This window comes from Argentina silus (assembly GCF_951799395.1).
Source record: "Argentina silus genome assembly, chromosome: 17".
Taxonomy (NCBI): Eukaryota; Metazoa; Chordata; class Actinopteri; order Argentiniformes; family Argentinidae; genus Argentina; species Argentina silus.
This window is the reverse complement of record NC_139671.1, coordinates 2,871,069-2,898,674: the sequence shown is the minus strand read 5'-3', so window position 1 is coordinate 2,898,674 and position 27,606 is coordinate 2,871,069. Positions and strand designations below refer to the sequence as shown.

The following is a 27,606-nucleotide window of genomic DNA, read 5'->3' as shown; positions in this document are numbered from 1 at the left end:
AGATGAAAATGGTGGTAACACCATTAATCTGAAGCATTAGCTCATTATATTGCCCTTTGAGCAACTCCACCCGCATTTGAACCCCTCGTCCTCTACAGGGCCCCTCTACCTCTATGGACCCCTCGTCCTCTACAGGGCCCCTCTACCTCTATGGACCCCTCGTCCTCTACAGGGCCCCTCTACCTCTCCTTTGTCCTTGCCCTCTGTCTCTTACTTGGTCCATTCTTGCAAATAGCAACTCAGAGGTACCTCCTTTATGCATCAATAAGGACTGATTGCTGTTTGAACAATTGTGCAAAGACGTTTTGCACACATGCAGAAGAGGTTCACATTCAAGGTATCAGCTGTGACCAAATGTTTTAAGTTTGTTTGACATGATTTATTTATTATTATTATTATTTTATTTGTTTTTACTTTTGCGTCTTTTGTAGAGTTGTGTTAACTGTTTTGCAAATATATGCTTAGCATTTGCATTTTATCTTTTAAGTTTGACACCTCAATTCAACTTTAAAATGTGTAGATTGACTACACTTGAACTTTCATTCAGTTTTTTAATACTATTTTGACTTTTTAAACTGTAAGCCTTTTTAAGTCGCCTAAATGAAAAGTGGTTCCAATGAAGATACTGTTGCCATGGTCATACTCAAAACGCTACTCCTCTTTCATCTTTTAAGTGTGACAGTCCAATCCAACCTTAAAATCTATTCACTATAGTGATAGTCTACGTTCAACGAATCAAACGCTGATTTCAGTGCAGAACGATCGTGCCACACTTTCACCCCTGCCTCAGGGGACTGACAGGGATCTGAAGCGGGTGTGGTTAGTGACGTCGGGCTGCGTAGAGACTGTTCCCTGAGAGACTGTTCCCTGAGAGACTGTTCCTTGAGAGACTGTTCCCTGAGAGACTGTTCCATGGACGCGGTCAGCGAGAGGGACAGAAGCCGGTACCTGTAGAACAGTCGAGGCGGACTACCTTCAAACTCATTCTGTCCCATCTCTTATGTCTCCATTGTATACTAAGAAAGACTACTGTGTTCGTTTGATTAAACATTGAAACGCGCGCAACATTGGTTTCCGAATGACGGAAAACTCCATCGTCTGTTATGTAAATGTTCCATAAATGTTGTTTTATTCTAACTATGGAACTTCGGTGCGCTGTCCATTGGGCTCGCATCTGACATGTACACTATAAGGTAAGTTGCAGCCTACAATTCCGAGTGGTTTAACTTTTAACTTTTTATGTAGGCTATGCCATGTATTTGGCGATGAGGCCAAACTGTTATTTGAGATTAATGTTTTATATGGTCAGGTAGAAGGGGTTCAAATTCCAGGTACACTTGTTGCCTTCATCGACATTATTTCTATTGCTCTTAACTGTGGTTGGTCCACTCAGAAATCTGCATTCGCGTCACGGAGATTTGCCTCCTCTCAACAAATGATTGTAAATGTTAAAACACGCTTTTCCGCCCTTTTCCCTGTGGATTATTGCTTATAAACAATATGAACACAACATAAGAATACATCTGTGGCGAGTGTATGTAGTCATCAAAGCCTGCCGCTGCCTCCCTGTGGGAAGGAGTGAAACCACTTGTTGCACTGATTTCCCGGCGGGGATGTCAAACTAGAAATAGAGGTATGTGTTTTGTATTTTTTTAATGTATTTTTCTGGGATTCATGTGTTAATTATCTCACAATATTTGTTAAAGTAAAACGTCGGTCTACTTCGGCAGTAGTGTTTAAATAACGAGATATTTCCTTATATTTTATCTTCAACAATGATTAGTAGTGAGTTATTAATTTCTCTTTAATTTCACCATTTCTTTAGCCTATAATTGTGCACGGAACAGTCATTAACAAAATGTCCATGCTTTACAAAGAATGCCTATAAAAGTACAGTTTTCCTAAAAAAAAAAAAAAAAAAAAAATACAGCATTCTCATGTGCAATGCAATCATACAGTACAATCATGATCATCTTCTGAAGAAGAAGAAGTGAGAAAGCTTTCTGAGTTCAAGCCACTGTTGTTGTGTGTGTTGTGCAGGGGTCCCCAGCCTGAGGACCCTGCTCTGGGGGGGCTACCAGGTGTGTAGCCTGGCTCTGACATACGTGACCAAGCAGACTGAGGAATATCTGAAACAAGTGTGTTTAATGCCAGACTGTACACTCAGTAGCTTTGTAGGAGCAGAGTAGGAGAGCCAGGAGAGTAGGAGACTATTACTGGGGAGGGCCTAGTGGAACACTTTCTACACTGAATTTCACATCTACTAGAGTGCCTAACTGCACTAGGAGAGGTGTACTTATCCCACTCGAATGTTGCACAAGCTTCTGAAAAACAGCATGGGCATCTAAGAAAGCTTATTTCCACACATAATAGCTGTATGTCCTCCAGCTGGTGAAATGTTACTTGGACAAGCTCCTCTTTCCTGAGGATGTGTGTAGAATAACTATCACATAAGTAACATAACATAAAAGTAGGTTTTAACCTCCCAGTTGACGCAAGTTGATTGTCTTGTATGTTTCTTTCATAATGTAGAAAAATGTTTTAGACTTTGGATAAGAAGAAGAATTTATTTTCAGTCACAAGCATTTGAGGTTTTGCTTTTTGTCGGTGTGGATGTGTTATTGATGATTGTAGAAGCCTATTTGGGTTTCTTTGAACAATATCGTAATTTATCGCGCTGCTCAGTTAGGAAATGAGGGAAATTCCTTTGCTCCGGGAAGTATGTTGTCAGATTTGTGGGGGTCCTGTTTTTATGAAAATATACCCACGGATGAGTCTGACCATTACTTGGTTCGTCAGCCTCTTCGGGTCTGTGAATGCCTCATACATCAAAGACAAGGTTTATGTTGCAGTGTGCACTGCCCATTACTCAAACAATCTTCAAACGGCCAAGACGTGCATGGCTTGTTCAGCAGATGTGTATTAGAGCAGTTCCGTAGTGTAAGCTGTTCAGTATGCCAGTGGTGGTTGGATACTGACATGGTGGTTTTTGATTGGTGTCAGTGGGTTTGTATTACATTATCATGTGGAAACAACAATATGTTTTTATTTTAATAAACAGGGACACCATCGTTTTTGGGGTTGTTTTTAACCTTCCACCCTCCCATCTCCCATACAGTACATTTGTTCATCTGTTCAATGGTCATTTCATTTCTTGATACAGTATGTACCCATTGAGTCTTGATACAGTATGTACCCATTGAGTCTTGATACAGTATATACCAATTTAGTCTTGAAGAATAACATATGAATGCCTAATTATAAACTATGAGAATGTTTCAATTAATTGTTTTATAAACAAAGTCTTTCTAGACAAACGATACATATCTAATGATATACTGTATGTTCACAAGTATAATTAGAATAGTACGGACTGTTTGTCCTTGCATCCAGAGTTCTGTCTATTGCTGTGGTTTGAGAGTGGTCTCAACTTTATACCAACACAAGTGGGGGTCCAAAAATGAATTAAAGGGATGGTTCACTATTTATACATTTGTACTTGTTTTTCCGGTTACTGGCATTTATGCAAGATCATCCAGATAGTTTTCACGTGCATATCATTATTTATCAGGTACAGCTGCCTATTCCGTTCCATTACAGTGAGTTCGAGCCTGGCCAGAGGCAGCTGTACTTGCTAAACCGCAACGACAGGAAAAGAGATACACGTCTAAAAATAGTGAACCATCCCTTTCAGGACTGCACCTATAAGAAATTTAGGACAGTGGGGCAAAGTGTCTTTGTGGCATTGTTTTAGGAAAGTTAAGTACATTTCTCAACTCCCCTAAGGGTTTTCAGGAATAGTCATCAGGTGTGCATGGAAAAGTCCTTTTCACTACTGCTTGAAGTTATCTTTTACACACCATAAAAGTAAACAAGGCAATGACCATCCGAATTATGCAAACAGAGAAAATATTGGCATAGTAAAAAAACTAAAGAAGCTGATTGTAAGCAGAAAGACAGATGGATTTCCACGCAATGATTTTCTCTGAACTAAATCTGTGCAAATCGTAACGTTCTTTCCTCAAACATGCTGCACTGCGAATGTGTTTTATCTTGAAATAAAGTACTGTAATCTTTTATCTTTCGGCACCGAAAGTGTACAGTACAATTCTTTACCTCCCGATACGTACTGTGGCATTGCTGTACAGTGCCTTCGCTACTTCACTTTTTCACCCTCACACTTCACACTCAATTTACTCAGCCTTTGGAGAATAACCAAATTGCTGACACTGTGTTATGCTTTGGCAAGTTTTTTTTTTCCCCATCAGTGTTGTCAGAAGAATGGTAATCAGTCAAATGAAATCAGTCCGTCATGTCATTTATCCATCATTCCATATTGCCTTGGTTGTGAACTTGGTATACTAGTCTGACTCCATCCACTCTTCCTCCAAGGAACCTGAAAGGACTAGTTCCTTTTCATCTTCCCCCTGACCGTAGGGAGTGAGAGAGACCTGGGGCTGAAATAGCATAATTGCCTTGGTCTTTTGTTTCAGAAGTCTGTGTACCGCTGGCCTGTGGCCAGGAACCCTTCTTTGTTGGAGTTGGAGACATGATTGGACTGAAATGTGTGTGAGTGAGTGAATGTTGGGGTAGTAGTGGTGGGAGTGGGGGGTATCTGGGATCGTTCTCATGTGGCACTGCGATGTGGATGGAGTACGATGAAGTACCTGCTTTCTCAATGGAGCGCAGAGTGATAAGTCCCACCAGATAAACTAACTAAACGTTAATTTTGCAATCCAGTCTTCAGCCAATCAATTGGGACAATTGAAGATTCAACCTACCTATTGGGGGAATATCTGACCAAGCAGCATCATGCCCATCAAGCAGTGTAAGAGTCAGCTGACACGCTAATCTCGCATAGCCATGCCTCCAAATCACGTTGTTCTCACGCCTCCTTTGGAAGTCTGGAGAAATTGTTGTTAGCTGATTTGGTTTGAATGGAGTGCTGGCTGCAAGAGGTCACATTTTGATTGGCTTTGAGCACAAGTGATGTTTCAAGAACTCCAACCCTCTCCCCTTTCTCATTAAAAAGAGCAAATTATAATCAACTTAGATAACATTGGTAGCAAGCTATATTTTTTAAAATGGACATTTATATAATTTGGTTGTTGGAAGACTAGCCACGTGGGGATCAGTGAAAATGATTGGCTGTTCCATTTTGAGCTGCCTATTGACTGGTTGGGAGTGTGGCAAACACATTACAGGTCTCCTAACACACTTCTGTCTTGAATTTCCCCAGGCTGTCCAAACAAGGTGAAAAGATAGACTGGGAGCCTAGACAGAGTTTTAAGGAGCCCAGGGCCTGACATTGAAGATATCTACAGAAATTCAGTTGGATTTTCTGGTGCCGCTTGGGCAATTTATAGTGGAGACATGCCAGCGTGAGAAAGAGAAGTGCCTAGGAAGTTATGAGGTCAGCAAAGTGAAAGAAAATAAAAAATATATTTTTTTGGTAGAACACGCATTTCTGTCAAAAGTTGCCCAGTCAATTGGCCAGTGGGAGGAGTCCACTTCTCTGTTGTGTAGGAGGGTTCCCTGTTTCCCCCTGCCAGGGCAGTTGCTTAGTAACAGTGATTCAATAGCCTACCCTCGCTAGTCTGGACTAGCGAGGGCTATTTGTTATTTCCTTCTCTTATGTAATTTCCTGTAAATAGCTTTGGGTGTCATAAAGCTACAGATGAACTGTATTGCACTTCATTATGATTATTACTTCATTTTTTTTTTTGACATTTTGCAGCTTTTATCCAAAGCGACTTATAACAAGAACATTTGTATAAAGTAAGTGAATCATCTATACATAGCCAGCTGTTTGAAGCCAATTGCTATGAATTGCTGTCAATCTGCAGTGGGAGGGCCAGCACAACTTTTGTGAGAAGCAGCACAACTTTTGGTCCAAACACTTGTGATCTCTCGCCTTGACTACTGCAACGCACTCTTGGCCGGTCTCCCCGCCTCCACCATCAGGCCTCTGCAGCTCATCCAGAATGCTGCCACCCGTCTGGTGTTCAATCTCCCCAAATTCTCCCATGTCACCCCCCTCCTCCGCACCCTTCACTGGCTCCCGGTAGCAGCTCGCATCAGATTCAAGACCCTGGTGCTTGCCTACTGGGCGACAAAGGGAACAGCCCCTCCCGACTTGCAAGCACTGGTCAGCCCCCAAGCCCTTGCCTGATCAGTCCGCTCTTCCACCTCGGCTGTCCGCCTGGCACTGCCGCCTCTACGTGGATGCAGCAGCCGCACTACTCGGTCATGGCTTTTCACGGTCATGGCGCCCCGCTGGTGGAACGAGCTTCCCACTGCTGTCATGACCAATAGATTGAAGACCCCTCTCTTCAGGCTACATCTTAATGGTCCCTCCTAAAGACCGTATTTGTTGTAAGTCGCTTTGGATAAAGGCGTCTGCTAAATGCCATAAATGTAAAAAAAAAGAAAAGAAATCTGTTCTGAAACTGTGTTCTATCTCTCTGCTAAGCCTGGTTTATTTTCTTACCATGGAAGTCAGTAAGTGTAACGGGTGGTTTTAAGTGGACCCAAGTGCAGAAAGGAGGCAGGACTCAGAGTTGCAAAAAATCTAACGCCAGTAGGCTCGCATTACTAACCACTAACTGCTGAAAAATATATTAAATTTTAGTGAAATACGCTTTAAGAATTATACAGTTCTATCAATATTTATATTTGACCCTTTCATGATGATACATTGTTTTTATTGGGCTTATCAACTATCTTGACTGAGTTTTCACATTTGACGTTTTCTTTTCTTTCTTTTCTTTTCTTTTTTTTTTTACAATTATGTGTCATTTAATTTTGTAGTGGTGTACTTTGATGGTGACACACAATCTTTTTCTTTCCATGTTTCTATTCCTACAGTTGGAATCACCTGACACTAGAGACCATGCTGTGTTCCCTTCTGAATGATGTCAGCCATCCACACTTGGATTGAATGATCTCTGTTGACTCTGGAAAAAGTCCTGGCAGTCCTATCGTCGACACCCCATATACCCCATAGATCCACGCAATTGTGTCACCCATTGAAGATGTGATAAACCCCCCCACCTGGCTTGCTTAGAGAAGCTCCTGTAGTCCCCAGCTCTGGGAAGAGGTTGCCCATATAGGATTAGCTTAACCTCTCCAAATCCTAACCTGAAACCACTTTGGTCAAAAAATGCAAAACTGACCTAAGATCAGCTTGGCAAACTCAACCCTATAGAACACTTGTAGGACTCTCACGGCTGTGACCCTTGATGATGCGATAAGCCTGCCTTGTGAGCTATTGCAGTCATCATGGCTGCCTCCTCTTCAGAGAGCATCACCAGCAGGGTAGGCGGGGGGGGCCTCTCTCCCGTCTTCACCGCCTCGTCCCCAGCCCTGCCCGTGGAGGCTTGCCATCCCATCTGCATCCCGTCTCCTTACACTGACATCGCCTTACCCTTCTACAGCCCCTCTCTCCTGGGCTACGGTGGTCCTGCCCTCCCTGACTGCCCCTCTGTCTGCCCGTCACTTAGCTCCTCCCTGTTCTGGCCCACCCACAGCCACATTGGGCCTCCGTTGTCCCTGCGCCTGCCGCAGCCCCGCCCTCAGCATGGCCAGCCAACCCCCTGGATGGAGCTGTCGCCCCGTGACCGCGCCGTGTCAGAGAGCAGGTAGGATGCAGCGCCCCCTACTGACTGTGAATGTATTTTAGTTCAGAGTGCAATGTCTGAGATTGTATTTGACAGTGTATAAACTCTATAAAAACTATTTAAAAAAAAATAAATAATAATAATTCTAACTGTAGCATTTAATGTGTAAAAGATACTTATGGAATACACTCACCGGCCACTTTATTTGGTACACCTGTTCAGCTGCTCGTTAACGCAAATATCTAATGGTGTGAGGGATATTTTCTTGGCACACTTTGGGCCCCTTAGTACCCATTGAGCATCGTTTAAACGCCACAGCCTACTTGAGTATTGTTGCTGACCATGTCCATCCCTTTATGACCACAGTATACCCATCTTCTGATGGCTACTTCCAGCAGGATAATGCGCCATGTCACAAAGCTCACATCATCTCAAACTGGTTTCTTGAACATGACAATGAGTTCACTGTACTCCAATGGCCTCCACAGTCACCAGATCTCAATCCAATAGAGCACCTTTGGGATGTGGTGATTCGCATCATGGATGTGCAGCTGACAAATCTGCAGCAATGATGCTATCATGTCAATATGGACCAAAATCTCTGAGGAATGTTTCCAGCACCTTGTTGAATCTATGCCACAAAGAATTAAGGCAGTTCTGAAGGCAAAAGGGGGTCCAACCCGGTACTAGCAAGGTGTACCTAATAAAGTGGCCGGTGAGTGTATACTGAATATATGAGCCATTCAATATGTGTTTAGTTTTGATGGCAATATTTGATTTTGAGATGTGATTTTGGCTAATTTGCTGAAGTCTGTTTCGATGGCTGTGCCGACAGTTTTGAGAGTATGAAACATTGTTTGCAAACATTTTTCAAAATTAATTGCGAAAAACTGTAACATCAATATATATATATATATATATATATATATAAGAAAAAGGAAAATCCCTTGAAACAGCATATATAGCATATATATGCGCTATATATGCTGTTTCAAGGGATTTTCCTTTTTTTTTTTTCATGAGGTAAAATGTGTCTGTAAAGTATTGCCCCTCTGTGTGACAGTAAAAAGAAGTGTGTCGAGGAGGGTGAGGAGAAGGGCGTCGCCTCGGGAGGCAAAGTTGACCTGCACTTCTGTGCTGTGTGTCATGACTACGCCTCCGGCTACCACTATGGAGTGTGGTCTTGTGAAGGCTGCAAAGCTTTCTTTAAGAGGAGCATCCAAGGTAAGGCACATTCATGCAAGCTCACACACACACACACAGAAATGAATTGCTCTATGATGGTGAAGATTATGAGGGTCTTAAGGGCAGACACTGTGTGAGGAATCCATCTCACTCCTGCTGCTTCCTCCACTGGCCACTAGTGGCCGCCAGAGACTCGTTTATTGTTTTCCTTATTCACCTGTTAGTTTATTGTCCACACCTGTGCCTAGTTAAATGTCTAGCTTATATGCCTGGCTTTTCCTCCACCCGTTGTTCAGTCTTGAACTTTCGTTCAATGGATGTACCTGTGTTTCCCTGCGAAGCTAAATTAAAATTTATGTTTGATTGTTGCAACTCTGAGTCCTGCCTCCTTTCTGCACTTGGGTTCACTTAAAACCACCCTGGCTTAAGCCTGTAGGGCTTAGAATTCTTGTTATTGTTATTATTGTTAAGATGCTGTCACTCAATTTCCTGTGACATGCTTCATGCTAGAGGCTTGAAACTTGCAGTATGATAGGAAGTGGTGACCACTACCCCCAAATGTAATATTACCCCCATTGTCCTAATGGGGGCGCTATGACAACTCTTCTCAATGTCTCGATGTGGCTCACCAAATGCCATGAAATTTGGTACACATGCCCTTGGGGTACAGTCTTAGTCAATGTCTTAAACATGGGAGTAACCCTTTAATCTACAGATGCAAAATAGCATTTACACCAATCACGTAAAAGCGATGACGCATCAAAGACAGTCTACTCTTTCGCTATAAACCTGGTAGACATTTATAAGGCTCTCCCTTGACCGTTGTCAGACAGCCATTTGATATTATTATTATTATTTGTCATACCCACCTCTCCCTGATTTTCAAATGTATTGAGACGGTACCGCCAAACCACGACTTCGCCACAGATTATGATTATTATTTTGAATGATGATTATTTTCCAGTTTTACCAACATTTTGTCCAACTGCACAAATTCAAAGAGGAAAGAAGAAGAGAGGGGAGTGAGAAAGAGAGAAAACAAAGTTATGTAGTTACATAAATGATCAGATCAGAGGTTATTGCAAAAACGCTTTTGTTGTCAATATGGTTGGACATCTCTCTTCTGTTTTGTGAACAGTCAATGACAATTCATTATATTATTAGTTTAGTCCCCCAGTTGGTCTCTAGTTAATTCATTATTGGGTCCGGACCAGGCCTCCTCCCCAGGGCCAAAGGTGGGAGCGCAGTGTTCCCCCTCAGGAATCACCCTGCAGGGTCATGACTGTGGTCTGTTTGTACTCTGGTGTGTGTTGCTGTGTTTGTGCATCTTAAGGGGTCTCGAAGGATAGAACTTTCCGACAGTCCACTCTCTCTGATCAGGATTATATCTCAAGATTGTTTTAGATTTAAGCTACCCATTAACTATCATTTTATTACGTCTGGCACCTTCTTTGATGTTATTTTGAAAACATGGGTCTCTTGTCTCTTGTCTCTACCACTCCCTTTCCATTGGGTCTTACATGTATACGTCTCTGTTATTACTCTTATTGGGGATTTATGATTTGTGGTTGTAAATGTGTCAAGTAAATATTATGATGTTGTTTTATCTTTATTACTCTGTCCCCATCTTTCTGTATCTACCTCTCCCTCTGTCTCTCTCCCTCTGTTCCTCTCTATTTCCTTCTTTCTTTCTTTCTTTCTTTCTCTCTCTCTCCATCTCCTTCCTCTCTCTCCTTCCTCCACCTTTAAAATGCTCTATTTCTTTCTCTCCCTACGTCCTCTCTCCTTTTACCACCCTCTTCTCTCTAACCAAGGACACAATGACTACATCTGCCCTGCCACCAACCAGTGCACCATCGACAAGAACCGCCGTAAGAGCTGCCAGTCCTGCCGCCTCCGCAAATGCTGCGAAGTGGGCATGACCAAGAGTGGCACAGGTACGTGTCCGAAAGAAATATGGTGATTAAAGGTGCAGGAGGTAGCATATAATAATGGCTTCCTTGACTTTCATTGAAACCTCTTTAGTCCTCATGTTGACAGACATCAACAGCAGACTCCAAAGGCAAACGCATAGCCTTGGACAGGGCCAGAGTTTTCCTGACTAAGGTCTCTTCCTGTCTGGCTCTCAGGTATCCGGAGAGACCGGCAAGACCGCGCCAACTACAGGGGTCCCCTGCCGAGGCGCCTGGGCCGCTTGGCCTCGCGGCACAGAGCCAGTGGGTCTAGGCAGGGCTCGGTGGAGGGGCGCGAGATGACAGCCAATGAGCTTCCCCCACCTGCACTGACCCCGGAGCAGCTGATGGGCTGCATCATGGAGGCGGAGCCACCAGAGATCTACCTCATGACGGACATGAAGAGGCCTCTGACGGAGGCCAACGTGATGATGTCACTCACCAACCTGGCAGACAAGGAGCTGGTCCATATGATCAGCTGGGCCAAGAAGATCCCAGGTGTGTGTCTGTCTGTCTGTCTGTCTGTCTGTCTGTCTGTCTGTCGGGAGTTGTTGAATGTGTGTTAAGTATGTGTTTCAGTATAAGCTGAGGTCTGTCCCGTTTCAGAATGGTTCAACCTCTGTTTGTCTATCGTCCCTTGGTCTGTCCCTAGAGGTTGAACCATTCTGAAACCTATGTTTGTCTATCCTCCCTTGGTCTGTCCCTAGAGGTTTCAGAATGGTTCAACCTCTGTTTGTCTACCCTCCCCTGGTCTGTTCCTAAAGGTTTCCTTGATCTGAGCTTGTCTGACCAGGTGCACCTGCTGGAGTGCAGCTGGCTGGAGGTGCTAATGCTGGGGCTCATGTGGAGGTCTGTGGACCACCCTGGGAAGCTGGTCTTCTCGCCCGACCTCAGCCTGAGCAGGTAACCTCATCCCCTCTGTCGTTGTTTCCACCCACAGTGAGGTCAAACAAACAAACCATGTTTTATTTCAATCAATCATCAATCAATCACAGTTCGGAATGGTTTGTTAGAATCTCCCACCATAGATTGAAGACCCATCTCTTCTTTGCTTTTTATTTTTTACAAAACACATACGTTTTCAGCCCTTACTTGTACCTTATTCGATCTACAAATACAAATGATGGTTGTGGGTTTTTATGGTACATAAAATCATTCTGTGGTTGCATTTAAGCATAAGAGCTACAGCGTTATCAATGTACAGTATTACTGTTTTGACTGAATTGAGCCTCCAAAGGATGGATAGAGAACTCTACTCTTCAGGAAGTCTCTTCAGCTTGACTTTGTCCCGTAGCTGTGAATTATTTAATGCAATAATGACATCCTCTTTTTGGCTCTTATGAGCAGTAACGAAATTACAGTTGACAGGTTGACATGGTCCTATTCACATATTACATATGTGCCCCCCAAAAATAATCACCCAGGAGAGAATGGCAAAATAACCTCGAAAATTGGCTGGAATAAATTTCCAGAAGCTCTCTCCTTCTGATATATGGCGTCAGTCTACCACATCATTGACAGATCTGGGTCAAACATGCTTTATTTAGCTTGGAGATTGTACTTTTGGGACGAGTCCATTAGTTCCATTGTATTGGCAAGCGAAATAATATGCAGCTTTTGTATTTGAAAGTATTTGACATACAGTGATTCGACCGATCCTATAATAGCTTACGAAACCAGTTATAATCGAAATAGACTTCTGTGAAGAAATCACCTTATTGGTCAGAGAGAGGCACACCTCCTCACTCCCATGAGCAAAAGATAAAACATTTTTGGCCTTAAACTGAGGACTGTGTGGTTTAATGAGGATAAGAAATTGATTACCAGTATATCATGAACCATAGTCAACATTTAAGCCAAAATGTAATGCAAAGAAATAGCAACCAAAACTTCAGCAGCATCTCTTTAAGCACATAGATGAGTGTTAATCACAATATAGCTACAGCTATACTTCTGGTGAGCCGCATAAATTCAAATTAAAGGTTTTGAATTAAATTCAAATTCAAGCTTTGAATTAATTTCATTCAGTGGACGCAAGGGAGACACACACAAAGAGCTTGTTACGTGCTGGAGTAATATAAATCTGAATAACAAAATACTTACATTCGATCCACTGAAAATGGGATTAATTTCCCAAACTCGGAAGGTACCCCATAATCTCAACAGAAATGCAGAGTTTATCCACCTTTTTTACGATTACATCCCCAGTTATTTGTTATGTTTCATTGTGTATCCATGAGTGTGTGTGTGTGTGTGTGTGTGTGTGTGTGTGTGTGTGCGTGCATGCATGCATGTGTGTGTGTCACAGGTGTGACTAATAATTGACCCAAATCAAAATTAAATTGATCCAAATTAAGTTTTCAAATGTGGTTTTGTGTGAAGCGAAGCATTTTGTCTTCTCTTGTCTCCATCCTCTGTACTATTCATTGACATCAGAGCATGTTCAATTAGATCTAAATCTGGAAATTGACTTGGTCAGTCAAGATCTTTCCACTTTTTGGGCCTGAAAAACTCCCAGGTTGCTATGGCAGTATGTGTTGGGTCAAGTGTTGTCATTTTTAAATGGCGAAACCAATATGTACACAAACACCCTCAAATAAAAGCTGGGAATCTCTACTTTAACCTCAAACCTTTGGAATATCGAGCCAGAAGTAGAAAACATGCTTCACTGTCCCATTACATATGCAGGGCACTGTGTGTGTGTGTGTGTGTGTGTGGTTGTGTGTGGTTGTGTGTGTGTGTGTGTGTGGTTGTGTGTGTGTGTGTGTGTGTGTGTGTGTGTGTGTGTGTGTATATATATCTGTGTGTGTGTGTGTGTGTGTGTGTGTGTGTGTGTGTGTGTGTGTGTGTGTGTGTGTGTGTGTGTGTGTGGTTGTGTGTGTGTGTGTGTGTGGTTGTGTGTGTGTGTGGTTGTGTGTGTGTGTGTGTGTGGTTGTGTGTGTGTGTGTGTGTGTGTGTGTGTGTGTGTGTGTGTGTGTGTGTGTGTGTGTGTGTGTGTGTGTGGTTGTGTGTGTGCTTCCAGGGACGAGGGGAGCTGTGTGCAGGGCTTTGTAGAGATCTTTGACATGCTGCTGGCAGCCACCTCCAGGTTCAGAGAGCTGAAGCTGCAGAGGGAGGAGTACGTCTGCCTTAAGGCCATGATACTCTTCAACTCCAGTAAGTGTGTGTGTGCATGCATGCATGCATGTGTGCAAGCGTATGCATGTTTGCCTGTGATTGTAAATTGTGTGCATGTGCAATGCTTATTTTCAGTACAGATCTTTTGCTCGGTTTGAAGTTTCAGTGCAATCCTAGCGGTTTGGCGTGGGAGTCTAGGGAGGGTTTGCAGGGGCAACCAACGGTGTTACTCACCATGGAAAGACTTAATGGGAACACTGTGTATCATTTGACTTACTCTCCTCTCATATCAGAGTTTCTGTTTAACACACAGCTAAGTTACAGTCAGTACCCGTTTCCAGGTCAGTGGGTTAGGAGTTACAATTGGTGCCTATTTATGGGGTCTGAGTAATCAAAGTGTAACTGAAATAATCAGGATGTTTGGAAATATCTGGAATGGCAATTGTTTACACAACTCTGGTTAAAAAATGTTTTTATCATCATTTAATGTGTTTGCTGTTTGTGTTTCCTGTGTGTTCATTGTGTTTCCTGTGTCATGGTGTTTCCTGTGTGTTCATGGTGTTTCCTATGTGTTCATTGTGTTTCCTGTGTCATGGTGTTTCCTGTGTGTTCATGGTGTTTCCTGTGTGTTCATGGTGTTTCCTGTGTCTCTGTGTTTCCTGTGTGTCCATGGTGTTTCCTGTGTCTTTGTGTGTGGCTGCAGACATGAGCCTGGGCTCCCCTGAGGGGGGTGAGGAGCTGCAGAGTCGCTCAGCGCTCCTGCGCCTGCTGGATGCCGTGACCGATGCGCTGGTGTGGGCCATCGCCAGGAAGGGCCTCAGCTTCCAGCAGCAGTCCATGCGTCTGGCTCACCTGCTCATGCTGCTGTCGCACATCCGCCATGTCAGGTACAACAGCCACTATTAAACCCTAATTTATACCATAGAGCCGAAACCCAGCTGAGCGCTACTGGGCTGGCTTGATGACGCATCCACCAGAGTAGCTGAAACAGTGCTGGTCCAAGCCAGCACAGTATGGTTTTGGTCGGCCCTGTAGTGTGTAAAGCTTCTAAGTCACCGCCGTCACACTGATAGGATACTGCTCTAGCCACAACAATAAAGTCACCACCATCACACTCGATATGATAGTCACCTCCATCATAATCACCTTCTACCAATCAGCCACAACATAACCACGGCCACATTCACCAGATACCACTCAGCTACAATACACCGTTACCACAATACTACAATACTGACACCACATCACAACAGAGCTGCCATACAGTCCCCGTCGTCACCATGGAAGCACCGTCATCATGACTGAGCCACAATACAGCCCCCGGCATCAACAACGATCCACGGTTGTCATTAGAAGGTGTCACAGACCCTTAATACATTTACCAATCACAACAGAGCCACAACAGAGCCACCACCACCATCACTACTAAACGATACAACAGTCACCAGCTAAACCACACACTGGCAAACTAGCATTCTTCCTTGTCCTCCAGTGATGTATCCTTTCTTTCCCTACCCTTCTTCTCTACCTCTGAATCTGTTCAGTAACAAGGGCATGATTCACCTGCACTTTATGAAGATGAGGAACATGGTGCCTCTGTACGACCTGCTTCTGGAGATGCTGGATGCCCACATCATGCATGGCTCCCACCTGCCAGACCCAGATCCTTCACGGGACCCTTCTCCTGAGGAGAGCCCCACCCTGGCCTCCCTGTCCCTCCACACCCGGCAGCTGCCCCCCCCAAAGTTGGACTCCCAGCAGCAGCGGAGGCCACCCTCAGGATTGTAGTGAGAAAGACAGGAAAACAGGTTTGGACTAAATAACATTTAAGAATATGTCATGTCCTGTCACCTTGAATGTGACAGCTTCCAAGATTAACAGTGTGTACACTCCAACGACTATTAAACGTCAGGATTATAACATTGTTTGGTCAGGGCTAAATAACAGCGTTTGCATGTAAAAACTTTGTCGGTGCCAACACAAGGAAAAAACGGTTTTAAAAAGAAGTTAACCATCCCTGTAACTTGTGTTACTAATGTTCATTTTGGCAATAGTCCTCATACAACAGAAGCCATGATTTCTTTCCCCTGTTTGTGTCCCTTCTTCTGTTTCCTCCTTCCAGTGTTTACAATTGATCTCTAGCACACACTAAAGGAGCCCCAAAGCTGAAGGACTACAATCTGAACAAGCTGAAGGACTACAATCTGAACAAGCTGAAGCCAAATGAGGGGCTAAGACTTGCTGTGTCCGGGACGTCTACTGAGACTATTTTATCCTAGATGGGGGACTTGGAACAATTTTTGAGACACAGGAATGGGCAACAAACATGGAAATAGTCATGATGACCACTCTGAATATGCTATGAAAGGGACTTGTTCCCCAAGACCTGCTAGGGACCCGCAAAACAGGGTGACAAATGTTTTCAATTGCCATTGCAATATGATTGCATATGGCTATTTGCTTGCATGACAAATGGGCTGGGTAGGTGGAGGCAATGGCTTGGCGGAATAGCTTCAGGGTTCACTGGCAATGAAGGAAAGAAGATGAAGAAATGACACCAGTTTAGAGTTTTGAGACACAGCTTGTTGGAAGATTGTTGGAAGCCAAACGGTTTGATCTAATGAACTGTAGTTGTTTTCTCTGCAGAGGGGCTATCAACCTACTGCAAGTCCAAATGAACATCATGAACTCTTCTGTTTGTTCCTGTAATGTGTAACTCAAAAGAAAAATACTTGTATAAAATACTTGAGTCTATTTTTATATGTAATATGCATTTGCTAATGTGTTCTAGCCATATGACATGTAGCTTTGAGTGACAATCAAAATATAAGGTTGGAGATTTGGCATTTGCACTCTAGGGCCAGATGTATTAAATGTTAGGTGTGAAGCTTGCATCTTATTTTCAGAGGGAAATTAAAACAAACTGGATCTGTCTTTTTACACTTAAAGGATACGGTCTGTTTGTTTTAACCAAATCTGCATTTTTGATCTAAATAATTAATTAAATTAATTCAGAGACAGTATGTGGAAATCTTTTCTCTTACGTCCACATTTAACAAATACAGATTCTACGTCACCCAAGAACGTTTTTATTCATTGGGACAATGTTTATTGCCAGAGTACATTGTTTGATTTCATAAACAGGCATTCAAATATCACATCATCTTAAAGTCAGCCATTGAAATGTCTGTTCTTGACCTTACAGTATTTTTTGAGAAATCAAAGTAGAAATTGCCATGATTTTACAGTGGTCTCTTTTTGCATCATTCATTTTGATCTAGAGAACAACGTTTGCTATTATTTACAGTGTGCCAGTCATTGTGAGAACTTTTCAAATTCTCTACGATACAAAACAAGGCTGTAAAACAAAAGGTTACCGATCTGACACGTCTTACAGACACTCTTCACTGTTTTAACAGGGTCAATGTGGGGAAGTGTAGCATCTTAATTGCACTTAAATATAAAAACCAATTCATAGAAAACATACGGTAATGACAATTGAGACAGAGAGAACAGAGGCCAGATAGAACAGCTATTTTGAACTGGTGTCACAAGACCGAATCTGACAGCAAACAGCAGGTGCGATAGACATACAGTTCAACAAAATATGTCCTCCATGTTGGCCCCAAAATAAACATTTCTATTAGAATGCAGCTTTCTTAGGGTGGAATTCTACACATCAGCCAGAGATTGCCGTATTCTGTCTATCTATACCTATTCTAAGATGCACTGGCTGGTGCAACGTGAGATGATATCAAATAACTGTTCTGACCACTAGGTTGAGAGGAAGAGATTTTGAATATTACGATAGCTGAACATTAAAGGTGCAATGTGTAATTGGAACATTTTTTAACTTTTAAATGAATGATATACAGTACCAGTCAAAAGTTTGGACACACCTTGCCAAGAGTGTGCAAAGTTGTCATCAAAGCAAAAGGTGGCTACTTTGAAGAATCTAAAATATAAAACATATTCTGGTTTGTTTAACACTTTTTTGTTTACTACATAACTCCATGTGTGTTCCTTCATAGTTTTGATGTCTTCAATATTAATCTACAATGTAGAAAATAATAAAAAATAAAGAAAAACCATTGGATGAGAAGGTGTGTCCATACTTTTGACTGGTACGGATTGCACCTTTAACCAGATTCAAATAAGTTAACTATGGAAGGCATTTTGAATTAGTCACTATTTAGATCAAACAAAAATGGAAAACAATGACATGGACTATTGAATAACACAACTGGTTGGTAAGTTAAATCGTTCGTATAAGCATCGTTAGACTTGACTTAAACAAACCAAAACGCACCAAATATACTTCACCTTTACCATCACCTGTCTTTTGAATTATTTTTAGGGAAGAGTTAAACACAAGGGTATCAAATGTTCAAACGTTTACTCCAGCATGATGCAAATTGAACAGTAGTATGGCTTTTTATGGGAATAAATAAGAGTATAAAATCAAATCTCAAAACACAGACATTGAAAACATTATTTTTGGACAGTAGCAGTAATGTCCTCCCTCCATCTCTGCAGCTGAGAGAGAATGGATGGGACAGCTTTGGAAGCAGGCTAGCTGTGTGTAGTGTGTGTGTGTGTGTGTGTGTGTGTGTGTACACGTGCATGTGTCTGCACATGTGTGTGTGTGTGTGTGTGTGTGTGTGTATGTGTGTAGTGTCTATCTGTGCTGATGTCAGGTAGGCGGCGGGCCGTTGGTGTAGTGTAGCTTCAGGTAAAAGGAGCGGGCAAAGTTGTTGGACAGGGTACAGCTGTAGTCGTTCTCAGACAGAGGCACCAGGCAGGCCAACACCAGGAGGAGCAGGAGGAGGAGGTGGAGGGGGAAGGCCGCCCGCAGCACCCGGTAGAAGAAGGAGCGAGGTGGGGACGGCTCCCTTTGCTCCCCCCTGCAGAAAGGGACAGGGAGGAATATAATCGGTCAAAACATCAATCTAAACATACAGAAGAGAACGACAGTAACGTAGACATGTTTCTGACAACATCCATAGTCTGCTCCTATAAATTAAAGTAATACAATATTATATGTTTAATTGTTTTTTTTAACCCTAACCCTAACCTATATATTCCTATAAATTAAAGTAATACAATATTATATGTTTAATTGTTATTTTTTATGTTTGTGTCTGTTGTTTTATGTGCATGATAACAGGTTGTGCGGACTTGGACCATTTCCATGAAACTGCAGAGTGGGTCCGTGTCTATAACGAACAGCCAAACCGCACATCACTGCTATTCACTCTTACACAGAAGGCTAATACTGAGGCTACGCGGCTAACAAGCTAATCGTTGACCCTCCATTCTCTACCTCTTGTCAGTGGAGGCTGGTCTCCCATCCGGACCCTTCTGTGGAGTCTCCTTAGAGGGGGGCAGGCTGGTCGAGGCCCTGCCTCTGACACCACCCTCAGCCTGGGACGCAGATACAGCTCCTTCCCCTGCAGCAAAGTCCTGCAGCAAGGAGTCAAATGAGTCAGGGAAAACAGTGACGAAATTATAATAACCATAATGCAGTAGTAATAGTTAATATTAGACATCATAGTACACAGCAATAGCACTACGAGTTGTAACGCCTCCGGTCGCTTTCATGGGAGCGTGTCTTTACATGTTTATCTTTACCTCTTCATTTTAAATCAGCAACTTTTTTTTAAAAGGTGTTTTTTATTGAGTTAGTGATTCTTGGCCAGATTCTTTGCCACACACTAATTTTCCCACGTTTAAGTAAATCTTTTTCAATTATTAAGTCTAGCAAATGCACAATTTCATTTGAGGTAAAGTTTTCTGACCTAAGTCACAGTTGTAAAATTATTTAAATAAGGAGTGTCCGCCTGTTTTTGCACCCACCTCCGCACACAAGTGCAGCATTAGTAAGGTCTTTGAAAATAGCTTCTCGATACCCAGGCGTAGCATGGGCACAGGAAAATGTGCACGACTTTGAAAATCACCCTGTATATATTCATATGGCATTTATCTGACATCTACTGTAGACCACTGCCAGACGAAATCAAATTGAAGGTAGGGGCTAGGTGCCATTTTGAAATTGGACACCCAAAGTGTGTGTTAGGGGCTTCGCAGGGCCAACCTAAACCATACTGTGCCAGCTCGAATAAAACATTTTAAAAAATCCATTCTACTTTCCAGCACTGTTTCAGCAACTATGGTGGATGCATAAACAGGCCAGCCCAGTACAGCTCAGGTTGGCTCGGCTCAGTTCAGCTCTGTGGTGTGAATGAGGGTTTTACCAGGCGCTGTTGCACTGTGCGGAGGTCCTGGTCCACCTGCCCCAGCAGCAGCCTCAGCTTGTTCCCCATCACGTGGAGCTTCTCCCTGGCCTCGGCACTCTCCTCTCCCCCCTCGGGATGGAGCTGGGACCACAGCCCTTGGAGGGAGCCCAGCTGCTCCTGTCGGCTCCGCAGCTCCTCCAGCAGGCCCTGACCACCACCACAGGGAGGCGCCACACAGAGAAAACACATCAGGCCAATCTCGTATAACGCAAGGTTTTTAAAAGTTATTATTTAGGCCGGGAGGTCCTACTGAGACGTAAAAAGTCTATTTTTCTGAGGTTCCCTGCTTACAGACATGAAACAATGACAAATACATTCAGAATTACATATCAATTATTAACTCGATTTACATTTTCACAATGTAATCAATTAAAATGAGGACATTCCTCGGATGACAGATCCTTAATGAAGGTCATAAACTGACCAATGACACAAGAGAATCTAATTTGAGTTAGTTTTGAAGGTCATTCCAAGTACCCAGGGCACAGAAGCTAAAGGCCGATTTACCGTAGTTCAGACAAAACACGTGGAACTTTGATGATTAGCCAAGCTTGGGACCTGACATTCAAATAGCATTTCTGTTTTTTCTGCTTCGTGAAGGTTTTTTTCAAAGACAAAAGTATGGTTTTTACTCATTATATTAGTCATTACATTTTATGAACAGTCCAACGCCAAAGGAGCATAAGTTTGTGTATAACTTATATAATATACTTCCCCTCCCTCTCCCTCTCTTACAGTGAGTGTGTGGTGGTGCTCGTGCAGGGCGCTGAGAGGCGTGTCCAGGTGGTGTATGTCCACGGCGTAGCACCTGCTTTCAGCGTGGGCCAGCCATAGAAGCATGGAGTGTAGCGCCTCATGGAACTCCTGTAGGCGGGAGGGGGTGTAAAGTTTTAAGGTCAGGGTTGAAGGGGTTCTTTCTAAATCAAGTCATTTTAGTCTCTGCCAAACCTTCGTGTGGAAACTGATATTATTATTAAATGCTCTACAGTACCTTGACTCATAATCGATTAGGATCTCACCTTACAGCGCAGGAGTGTGCTGCGCAGGCTGCCCTCCCACTCCTCCAGGCCAGCGCACGCCTGAGTCCAGCCCTGGTTCATACGGGCCAGGCCGTCCTGCAGCTCCTGGCCGTCCTGCAGCTCCTGGCCCTCTGCGCTGTCACACCCACGCAGTTCACCACCCAGGTTCAGAGAAAGCATGACCACCTTGTAGTGAGCAAAGGCCTTGTGCATCTCCTGGAAGGGTGGATAGGATAGGTGTGTATTGCTTAATTTGAATTTGAATATGATTACCGTAAGTTAACCATGAGTTAACCAACTCTGAGAACGAGTTAGGTCATTCATGTTCTTGAATTTCAATCATGAGGTTAGGTAAGCAAAGAGTTTATCCAGTAAGGCTTTAAACACATATTGCTTATATCTGTCTGAACCTCCCAGATTCACAGGAGTGTTCAGGGCAGGGGAGGCAGGTGGAGATAGAAATCGTAGGACAGGCTCATTGTAATGCATGGAATGAGAGCCCATCCTCTCGGGGGCAATTTGGATCTTAGAATATAAGCGAGAAGAGAAAGTCACACTCAATATATCTCTTCTCAGAGTAGTGGCATCTGTGACATGGAAAGAGAATAAAAGAGAGACCATTTGATATGGTATGAACGATCTAAGAGCTAAAAGTTGTTGGAACGCTATTCCAGGGTCCGATATCTTTTCATCCCCTGATTGGTCAAAGTTAAGACTCAGAATGAGGGTCACTTGATGTCAGACACATACAGGGGATAATAAACAGTATTACAGAACATGAAACAATGGCCTGATGGCAGGAGGGTGTATTGGTCAAAAGGTGGATATGTATTTAGGGGCGACACCCACCTTGAGCTGTTTGACCCTGGCCTCCAGGTCCTGGACGCTGGTGGGTGTGTCGGACTCGCGCAGGTGCTTCAGCTCAGGGGTCATCTTCTCTAGCCAGGAAGTGATGTCATGGAAGTCAGAGGTCAGCTGCTGTGGGTCCTGGGGACCAGGTGGCTGGACGCCCCTGGCCTGAGCCTGCAGGAGCTCCCAACGCTCTATCACCCCTTGGCACACACGCACACGCACACGCACACGCACACGCACACGCACACACACACACACACACACACACACAGAACGCTAATCAATGGACACTCAAACATACCTAAAACTTGACCTGAAGAGCTCCCAGTGCTTGATCAGTGCTTCCTTTAGTGTGTTTACTGAAGTGTGTGGGGTGTGTGTAGCTGAAGTTAGTACCTGACTGTTTGTCTGAAGTGTGTGTCATTGAAGTTCATACCTGATTGTTTGTCGGCGGTGGTCAGCCCAGTGAGACCCTGTTCCTCCGTCAGCTCCTCGTCATCCAGGATCAGAGAGACCCTCTTCACACTCTTAATGCTACCGCTGCACTCTGACATGAGACGAGCCTGAACACACACACACACACACACACACACACACACACACACACACACACACACACATATTGACAAAGCCTGTCAAATGCACACATACACTGTCAAAACCTATGAAACACACAGACAAAAACAAACACAAACACAAACAAACGCACGCACGCACACACACACACAGTGGTTGTTCTCTTCATGACCAGAGGGGGTTGGTAGACTCACGTAACCACCCGGCTTGAAAGGGGTACTGGTTTGTGTGGGTGAGGGGTCAATATCATCGCCCACGTCGAGATGAAGGGACCTCTTCTCTGGGGCGCCTGGTGTGTTCCAGCCTGGAGACTCGGGTATGGCCATGGACCTGCCTGAGACTGAAACACACACACACACACACACACAACAAACAAATAAACAAACAAATACAAACAGTTACTGTAGACAACAAGCCGTAGCTTGGCAACAAGCCATTCACCTTATCAACACAGTGCCTCTTCTCTTGGCAGCTAATTCTCAACTGACCCAAAGTCAGTTTTCACCTTTGACCTCTGATAGTCAAGCTTTACAATTGAGACACAGCCTGCCAAAACATTTCCCCAACAGTTCTGTCTTAGCCTTAATCTCAGCAGCATCACACAGGCAAGGGCAGCAGAAAGGTCAGCACTGAATCATACTGCCAGAACAACCGGGGAGTTTTTCAGAGCCAAAAAGTTGAAAGGTCTTGACTGGCCAAGTCAATCTTCAGATTTAAATCTATTTCATTTCCTGAAGACAAGATGTTAGGCAATCGACCTCAAAACAAACAACTGCAGAAGGCTGCAGTTCAGGCCTGGTCACCAGATACCCAGCGTCTGGCGGGGCCAATGGGTCGCAGATGTCAGGGAGTTATTGCATGCAAAGGACTGTCGACCAAATACTAAACATGAGTGCTTAATTTGGACATTATATGAATCTGTCCCATTACTTTTGATGCCCTGAAATAGGGGGATACAAACTCATTTGTACACAAACTGATTTCTAAATGTTGAAACCAATATGTACACAAATACCTTCAAATAAAATCTGAGAATCTCTACTTTAATCTCACAGTAATTTTTTTTTTTTTTTAATTTAAAATCCAAACTTTTGGAGGATAGAGCCAAAAGAAGAAAAATGCTTTGCTGTCCCATTACTTATGCAGGGCACTGCAAAAGAGTCGTAGCCTGCTTGAAAAAACTCCTAGTCCTAGTGACGCCCTCTGGCCTGGGTAGGGCATGCAGGGGGCCGGGGCTGTGCCTACCGGAAGGTTCTGCCAATGAGAGACCTGTGGCTATGACGAAGGCCCCTGGGCTCTCAGTCACCAGATCAACCTCCACATCTGGAGGGATAGAGAGAAGGTAGAGGACTGAAGTCAGGGCGCTTTACCCAGACCATGCCATGTGTGCGTGTGTGTGTGAGTGTATGTGCATGTGTGTGTGCATGCGTACGTGTATGTATATGTGTGTGTGTATGTGTGTGCGTGCGTGCATGCGTTCGTGCGTGCGTGTCGTGTCGTGTGTGTGTGTGTATGTGCGTGCATTTCTTAGAAGATATAAGAAATTACAAAAATGTGGCTCCTGTTTGGTACGGTCTGGTGCTAGAGTCTAGTGATAGCTTTCTTACTGGCCATCAGTAACACATTCATCAGAACTTCCCATCAGTCCTTTTGGTCTACTGTCAGTAAGTATAGTATGGAACAGGACTTAGGAACCTCAAAACTCAGAATATGTTTCATAATAGAGATAGCATTTTTAATTGTCCTGTTGTTAATTTCGATTATGTATAGCTGGCCATGTATAGCTATAATTGCATATTGTTGACAGTATGTAGCATCCTATATCTTGACAAAGTTTATGTTTTGTTTGCTTGTTTGTTTGTTTGTTTGTTACCTGACAGGGCACTATAGTATGTCTGTCCTTCCTCATGATCATCCTCATCATCCTCATGTGATGAAGACCCTCCAACATCGCCAGTATGGTCCCACTCCAGAGGGATGGAGTCCACACTCACGGGAGTCTCCCGCCCCCCATGCTCAAGAGGAGGAGCTAATAGGTGAGTGGATGTGGTCGGGGTGCTCCCCTGACTCCGCCCTAGCCAGGGTTGTCCAACCAGCTCACAGCTCTCCTCCAGGGCCGTGTCACCACCGAACACCTCCGGTTCCTCCATCAGAGTCTGAGGCGGAGAGAGGAGGAGGGGAGGAGAGGAGATGGTTAGAATGGTTTCAGAGAATGGAAATGAATGGGTAACACTGAATCCTTTTGCATACAAGAAAATACTTGAAGAAAAAATGCTTCTTCATTTGTCCCTGTAGGGGCACCCTTTGAAGAAACCTTTTGAGGGTTTTAGAACCCTCTGTGGAAATGGTTCAACATAGAGCCCAGTGTGTGTGTGTGTGTGTGTCTGTGTGTGTGTGTGTGTGTGTGTGTGTGTGTGTGTGTGTGTGTAAGACTGACCGGAGGCTGTGTGAGGCGCTGGTGGAAGCGGACCACCCTGCCAAAGACCCCCTGGCAGTAGGAGTGCAGCTCTTCCAGCTCGTCCTCGATCAGAGCTGCGTCCCGGGGGGAGCTCCTCTGGATCAACCCCTCTCCAAACACGATCAGCCTGTCGATGCGCTCCGTGTTGAGGGTGATCTCTCTCTGGAAGCCCTGGAGGGGGGAGAGGGGGGGGGGGGGAGGAGAGGGGAGAGGGAGAGGGGAGAGGGAGAGGGGGGGGGAGAGGAGAGGGGGAGTAGATAGGCCAGGTTTTTTTCCATGTCACTGCCACTACATAGCAATTAGATGGTGAGTTTACCATGTCAACTCCACTATACCTACAGTGTGTTCTACCTGAGTGTGTGTGTGTGTGTGTGCGTGTGCGTGTGCGTGTGCGTGTGCGTGTGTGTGTGTGCAGACATTACGTATACACTGTATGAGTGATTTCAGTGAATGTGAGTGCTCCTGCCCCCGTACATTTAGCTGCTGCATCTTCTGGTGGACGTCGCTCTGGGAGAAGTGTTCCACATTTGTCAGCTGAAGGTCCAGCTCCGTCAGCCACACCAGCAGGCTCTCCTTGGTCCCCTCAAACTCCTCCCTCTGCCCCGTGAAATGCTGAGAGGAGGGATGGGGGTGGGGGGAGAGGAGAAGCGATGGGGGGGGGGGAACATTGAAAAGGTGAGATTTAATGTGACGGAGGGGGGAAATGAAACGTGGGAGATAAAAGAATGCGAGGCAGTGGGAGATGAAGAGTGAGAGGAGATGGGGAACAGAGGAAGGGAGAGGGAAGAAGGGAAGAGAGGGAAGGGGGAGGAAGAAAGGAAGAGAGGGAAGGGGAGAAAGAAAGGAAGAGAGGGAAGGGGGAGGAAGAAAGGAAGAGAGGGAAGGGGGAGAAAGAAATGGGACAAGAAGAGGGAGTTGAAGAGATGAAGAAAGAGGGGGAGGGGAGAAGAGATTAGAAATGGGGGAGGGGAAAAAGGGGCACTTTCAGAGACTTGGTGCTGAATAAATCATTAATTAGTCGCGTTAAAAGCTTTAAAATGAAGCTGAGCAAAATCAACCCTTGAGTACAGCAACACTTTGTGGATTGATTGGCTAATAATAACACATTATAATTTTTTTTAATTGATTTTTTTTATGTTTTTTTACTTTTTAAAAAAAAAATGATACAGCCTCTCACAAAGTTAATCCGTGTAAGATGGCCGTCACTATATGAAGGGAGTCTCCCACATCCCTTACCTTTAACCTGCGTAAGATGGTGCCCACTCTCCTGTGCAGGACATCCCAGCGGCAGTTGCCTTCATGGACCATGGCTCTGAGCTTGCTGGCTCCGTCTGTACGGTTCTCCCGGGCCAGACGGCGGTACTGATTATTCACCAGCTCCAACTGGGTCAGACGCTCATGTACCTGCCTCTGGAAACACTGAGGTGGGAAGGGAAGAAGAAAGGAAGGGAAGGAAGGAAAGAAAGAAAGAGGAAAGATGAAAGTACATGAGGAAGGAAGAAAGCCAAGAAAGAAGGTGAAATGAAATAATGAAAAAAGGAAGGGAATAAGGAGAATAATGAAGGAAGGAAGGGGAAAAGACAGGTATGGAAGAAAGAGAGGTAAGAGTAGAGATGGAGAGAATGGGAGAAAAGGAAGAGAGATAGTAGGGGAAAGAGGAAGGAGGGTAGAATGGGGGGGGGGGGGGGGTGAGAAACGGATGCTTAAACCACTGTATTCCCACAGCTCCAAATCAATACAAACTTTGAAAGAAAAACTCGGTACGTGATGTGATCATAGCGCATTATAAGACTTGTTGTAACCATGCATGACTGCATTATAATGTCTTATACCTTCTCATAATGATCCTGAACTATTATGAGCCATTTTCGGTACAGTCTTATTGTGGCAGGCAATCAAGTGCCATGCTAAGATTTCCAAACTATATGTTTAGTGTAAAATCCCTGCATTTGCATTTTGACGTCAACTCTAATGTTATACACTGAGAACCCCCGAACTGACCTCAAACTTCTTGAGTTCTTCCTTGGCGACAGAGTAGAGGACATCAGCGGAGTTGGGGTTGGCGGCTGTTCGTTCAGCAACCTTAAGCCAGTCTTCAAAGCGCGAGTAATCGTCCAGAAACTTACACCACAGCCTCCATGTCTGCTCGATCCTGGGGGTGATAATTATCATTGATATGAATTCAGATTAAATCAATTAGCGAAGAGTGGGACTACAATTATTATTAATAATTAATGTTATATGTGTATTTGTGTGTACATCGTGCACAAGTGTGTGTGTGGTGTGTCCTACATTGTGTACATGTCTGTGTGTGTGTGTGTGTGTGTGTGTGTATGGGTGAGTGTGTGTGTGTGTGTGTGTGTGTGTGTGTGTGTGTGTGTGTTGTGTGTGTGTGTGTGTGTGTGTGTGGGTGGTGTGTCCTACCTCATCCTCCTCTCCAGGGACAGGGCACAGATGGCCCTCCAGCGGTGGTCCAGGCTGTGGGAGGTCTGCTGGATGGAGTCGCTCTCTGCATCGCCGCCACAGGCGTCC

The 27,606-nt window shown here is 44.2% G+C and overlaps 2 protein-coding genes across 8 annotated transcripts in view; one reads left to right on the top strand and one right to left on the bottom strand.

The window, feature by feature from the left end:
* Positions 1-7,281: 7,281 nt before the first annotated feature.
* Positions 7,282-16,496, top strand: esr2a (estrogen receptor 2a; the record flags this gene model as incomplete). Its single annotated transcript, XM_083688762.1, has 9 exons — positions 7,282-7,640; positions 8,683-8,843; positions 10,619-10,741; positions 10,946-11,254; positions 11,521-11,659; positions 13,779-13,912; positions 14,577-14,760; positions 15,418-15,681; positions 15,996-16,496. 8 exons carry the CDS (start codon positions 7,282-7,284, stop codon positions 15,659-15,661), a joined length of 1,653 nt encoding a protein of 550 aa, XP_083544888.1. The 3' UTR covers positions 15,662-15,681; positions 15,996-16,496.
* A 443-nt stretch (positions 16,497-16,939) lies between these two features.
* The window catches only part of syne2a (spectrin repeat containing, nuclear envelope 2a), a 48,111-nt gene continuing 37,444 nt past the window's right edge, over positions 16,940-27,606 (bottom strand). For 5 of the 7 annotated variants that reach the window (XM_083688863.1, XM_083688864.1, XM_083688867.1 and 2 more), the window contains exons 49-63: positions 27,499-27,606; positions 27,076-27,226; positions 26,311-26,493; positions 25,549-25,686; positions 25,054-25,245; positions 24,490-24,772; positions 23,862-23,939; positions 22,811-22,956; positions 22,477-22,603; positions 22,038-22,240; positions 21,189-21,404; positions 20,905-21,033; positions 20,128-20,316; positions 19,197-19,336; positions 16,940-18,777 (exon numbers count right to left, since the gene is read on the bottom strand). The exon at positions 27,499-27,606 is cut by the window's right edge and continues 80 nt beyond it. In XM_083688863.1, coding sequence (XP_083544989.1) covers positions 18,567-18,777; positions 19,197-19,336; positions 20,128-20,316; positions 20,905-21,033; positions 21,189-21,404; positions 22,038-22,240; positions 22,477-22,603; positions 22,811-22,956; positions 23,862-23,939; positions 24,490-24,772; positions 25,054-25,245; positions 25,549-25,686; positions 26,311-26,493; positions 27,076-27,226; positions 27,499-27,606 — 2,494 coding nt within the window. In that variant the 3' untranslated portion in view covers positions 16,940-18,566. The remainder of the gene's footprint in view (positions 18,778-19,196; positions 19,337-20,127; positions 20,317-20,904; positions 21,034-21,188; positions 21,405-22,037; positions 22,241-22,476; positions 22,604-22,810; positions 22,957-23,861; positions 23,940-24,489; positions 24,773-25,053; positions 25,246-25,548; positions 25,687-26,310; positions 26,494-27,075; positions 27,227-27,498) is intronic. The other 2 variants (XR_014554704.1, XM_083688868.1) reach the window with 2 other exon arrangements.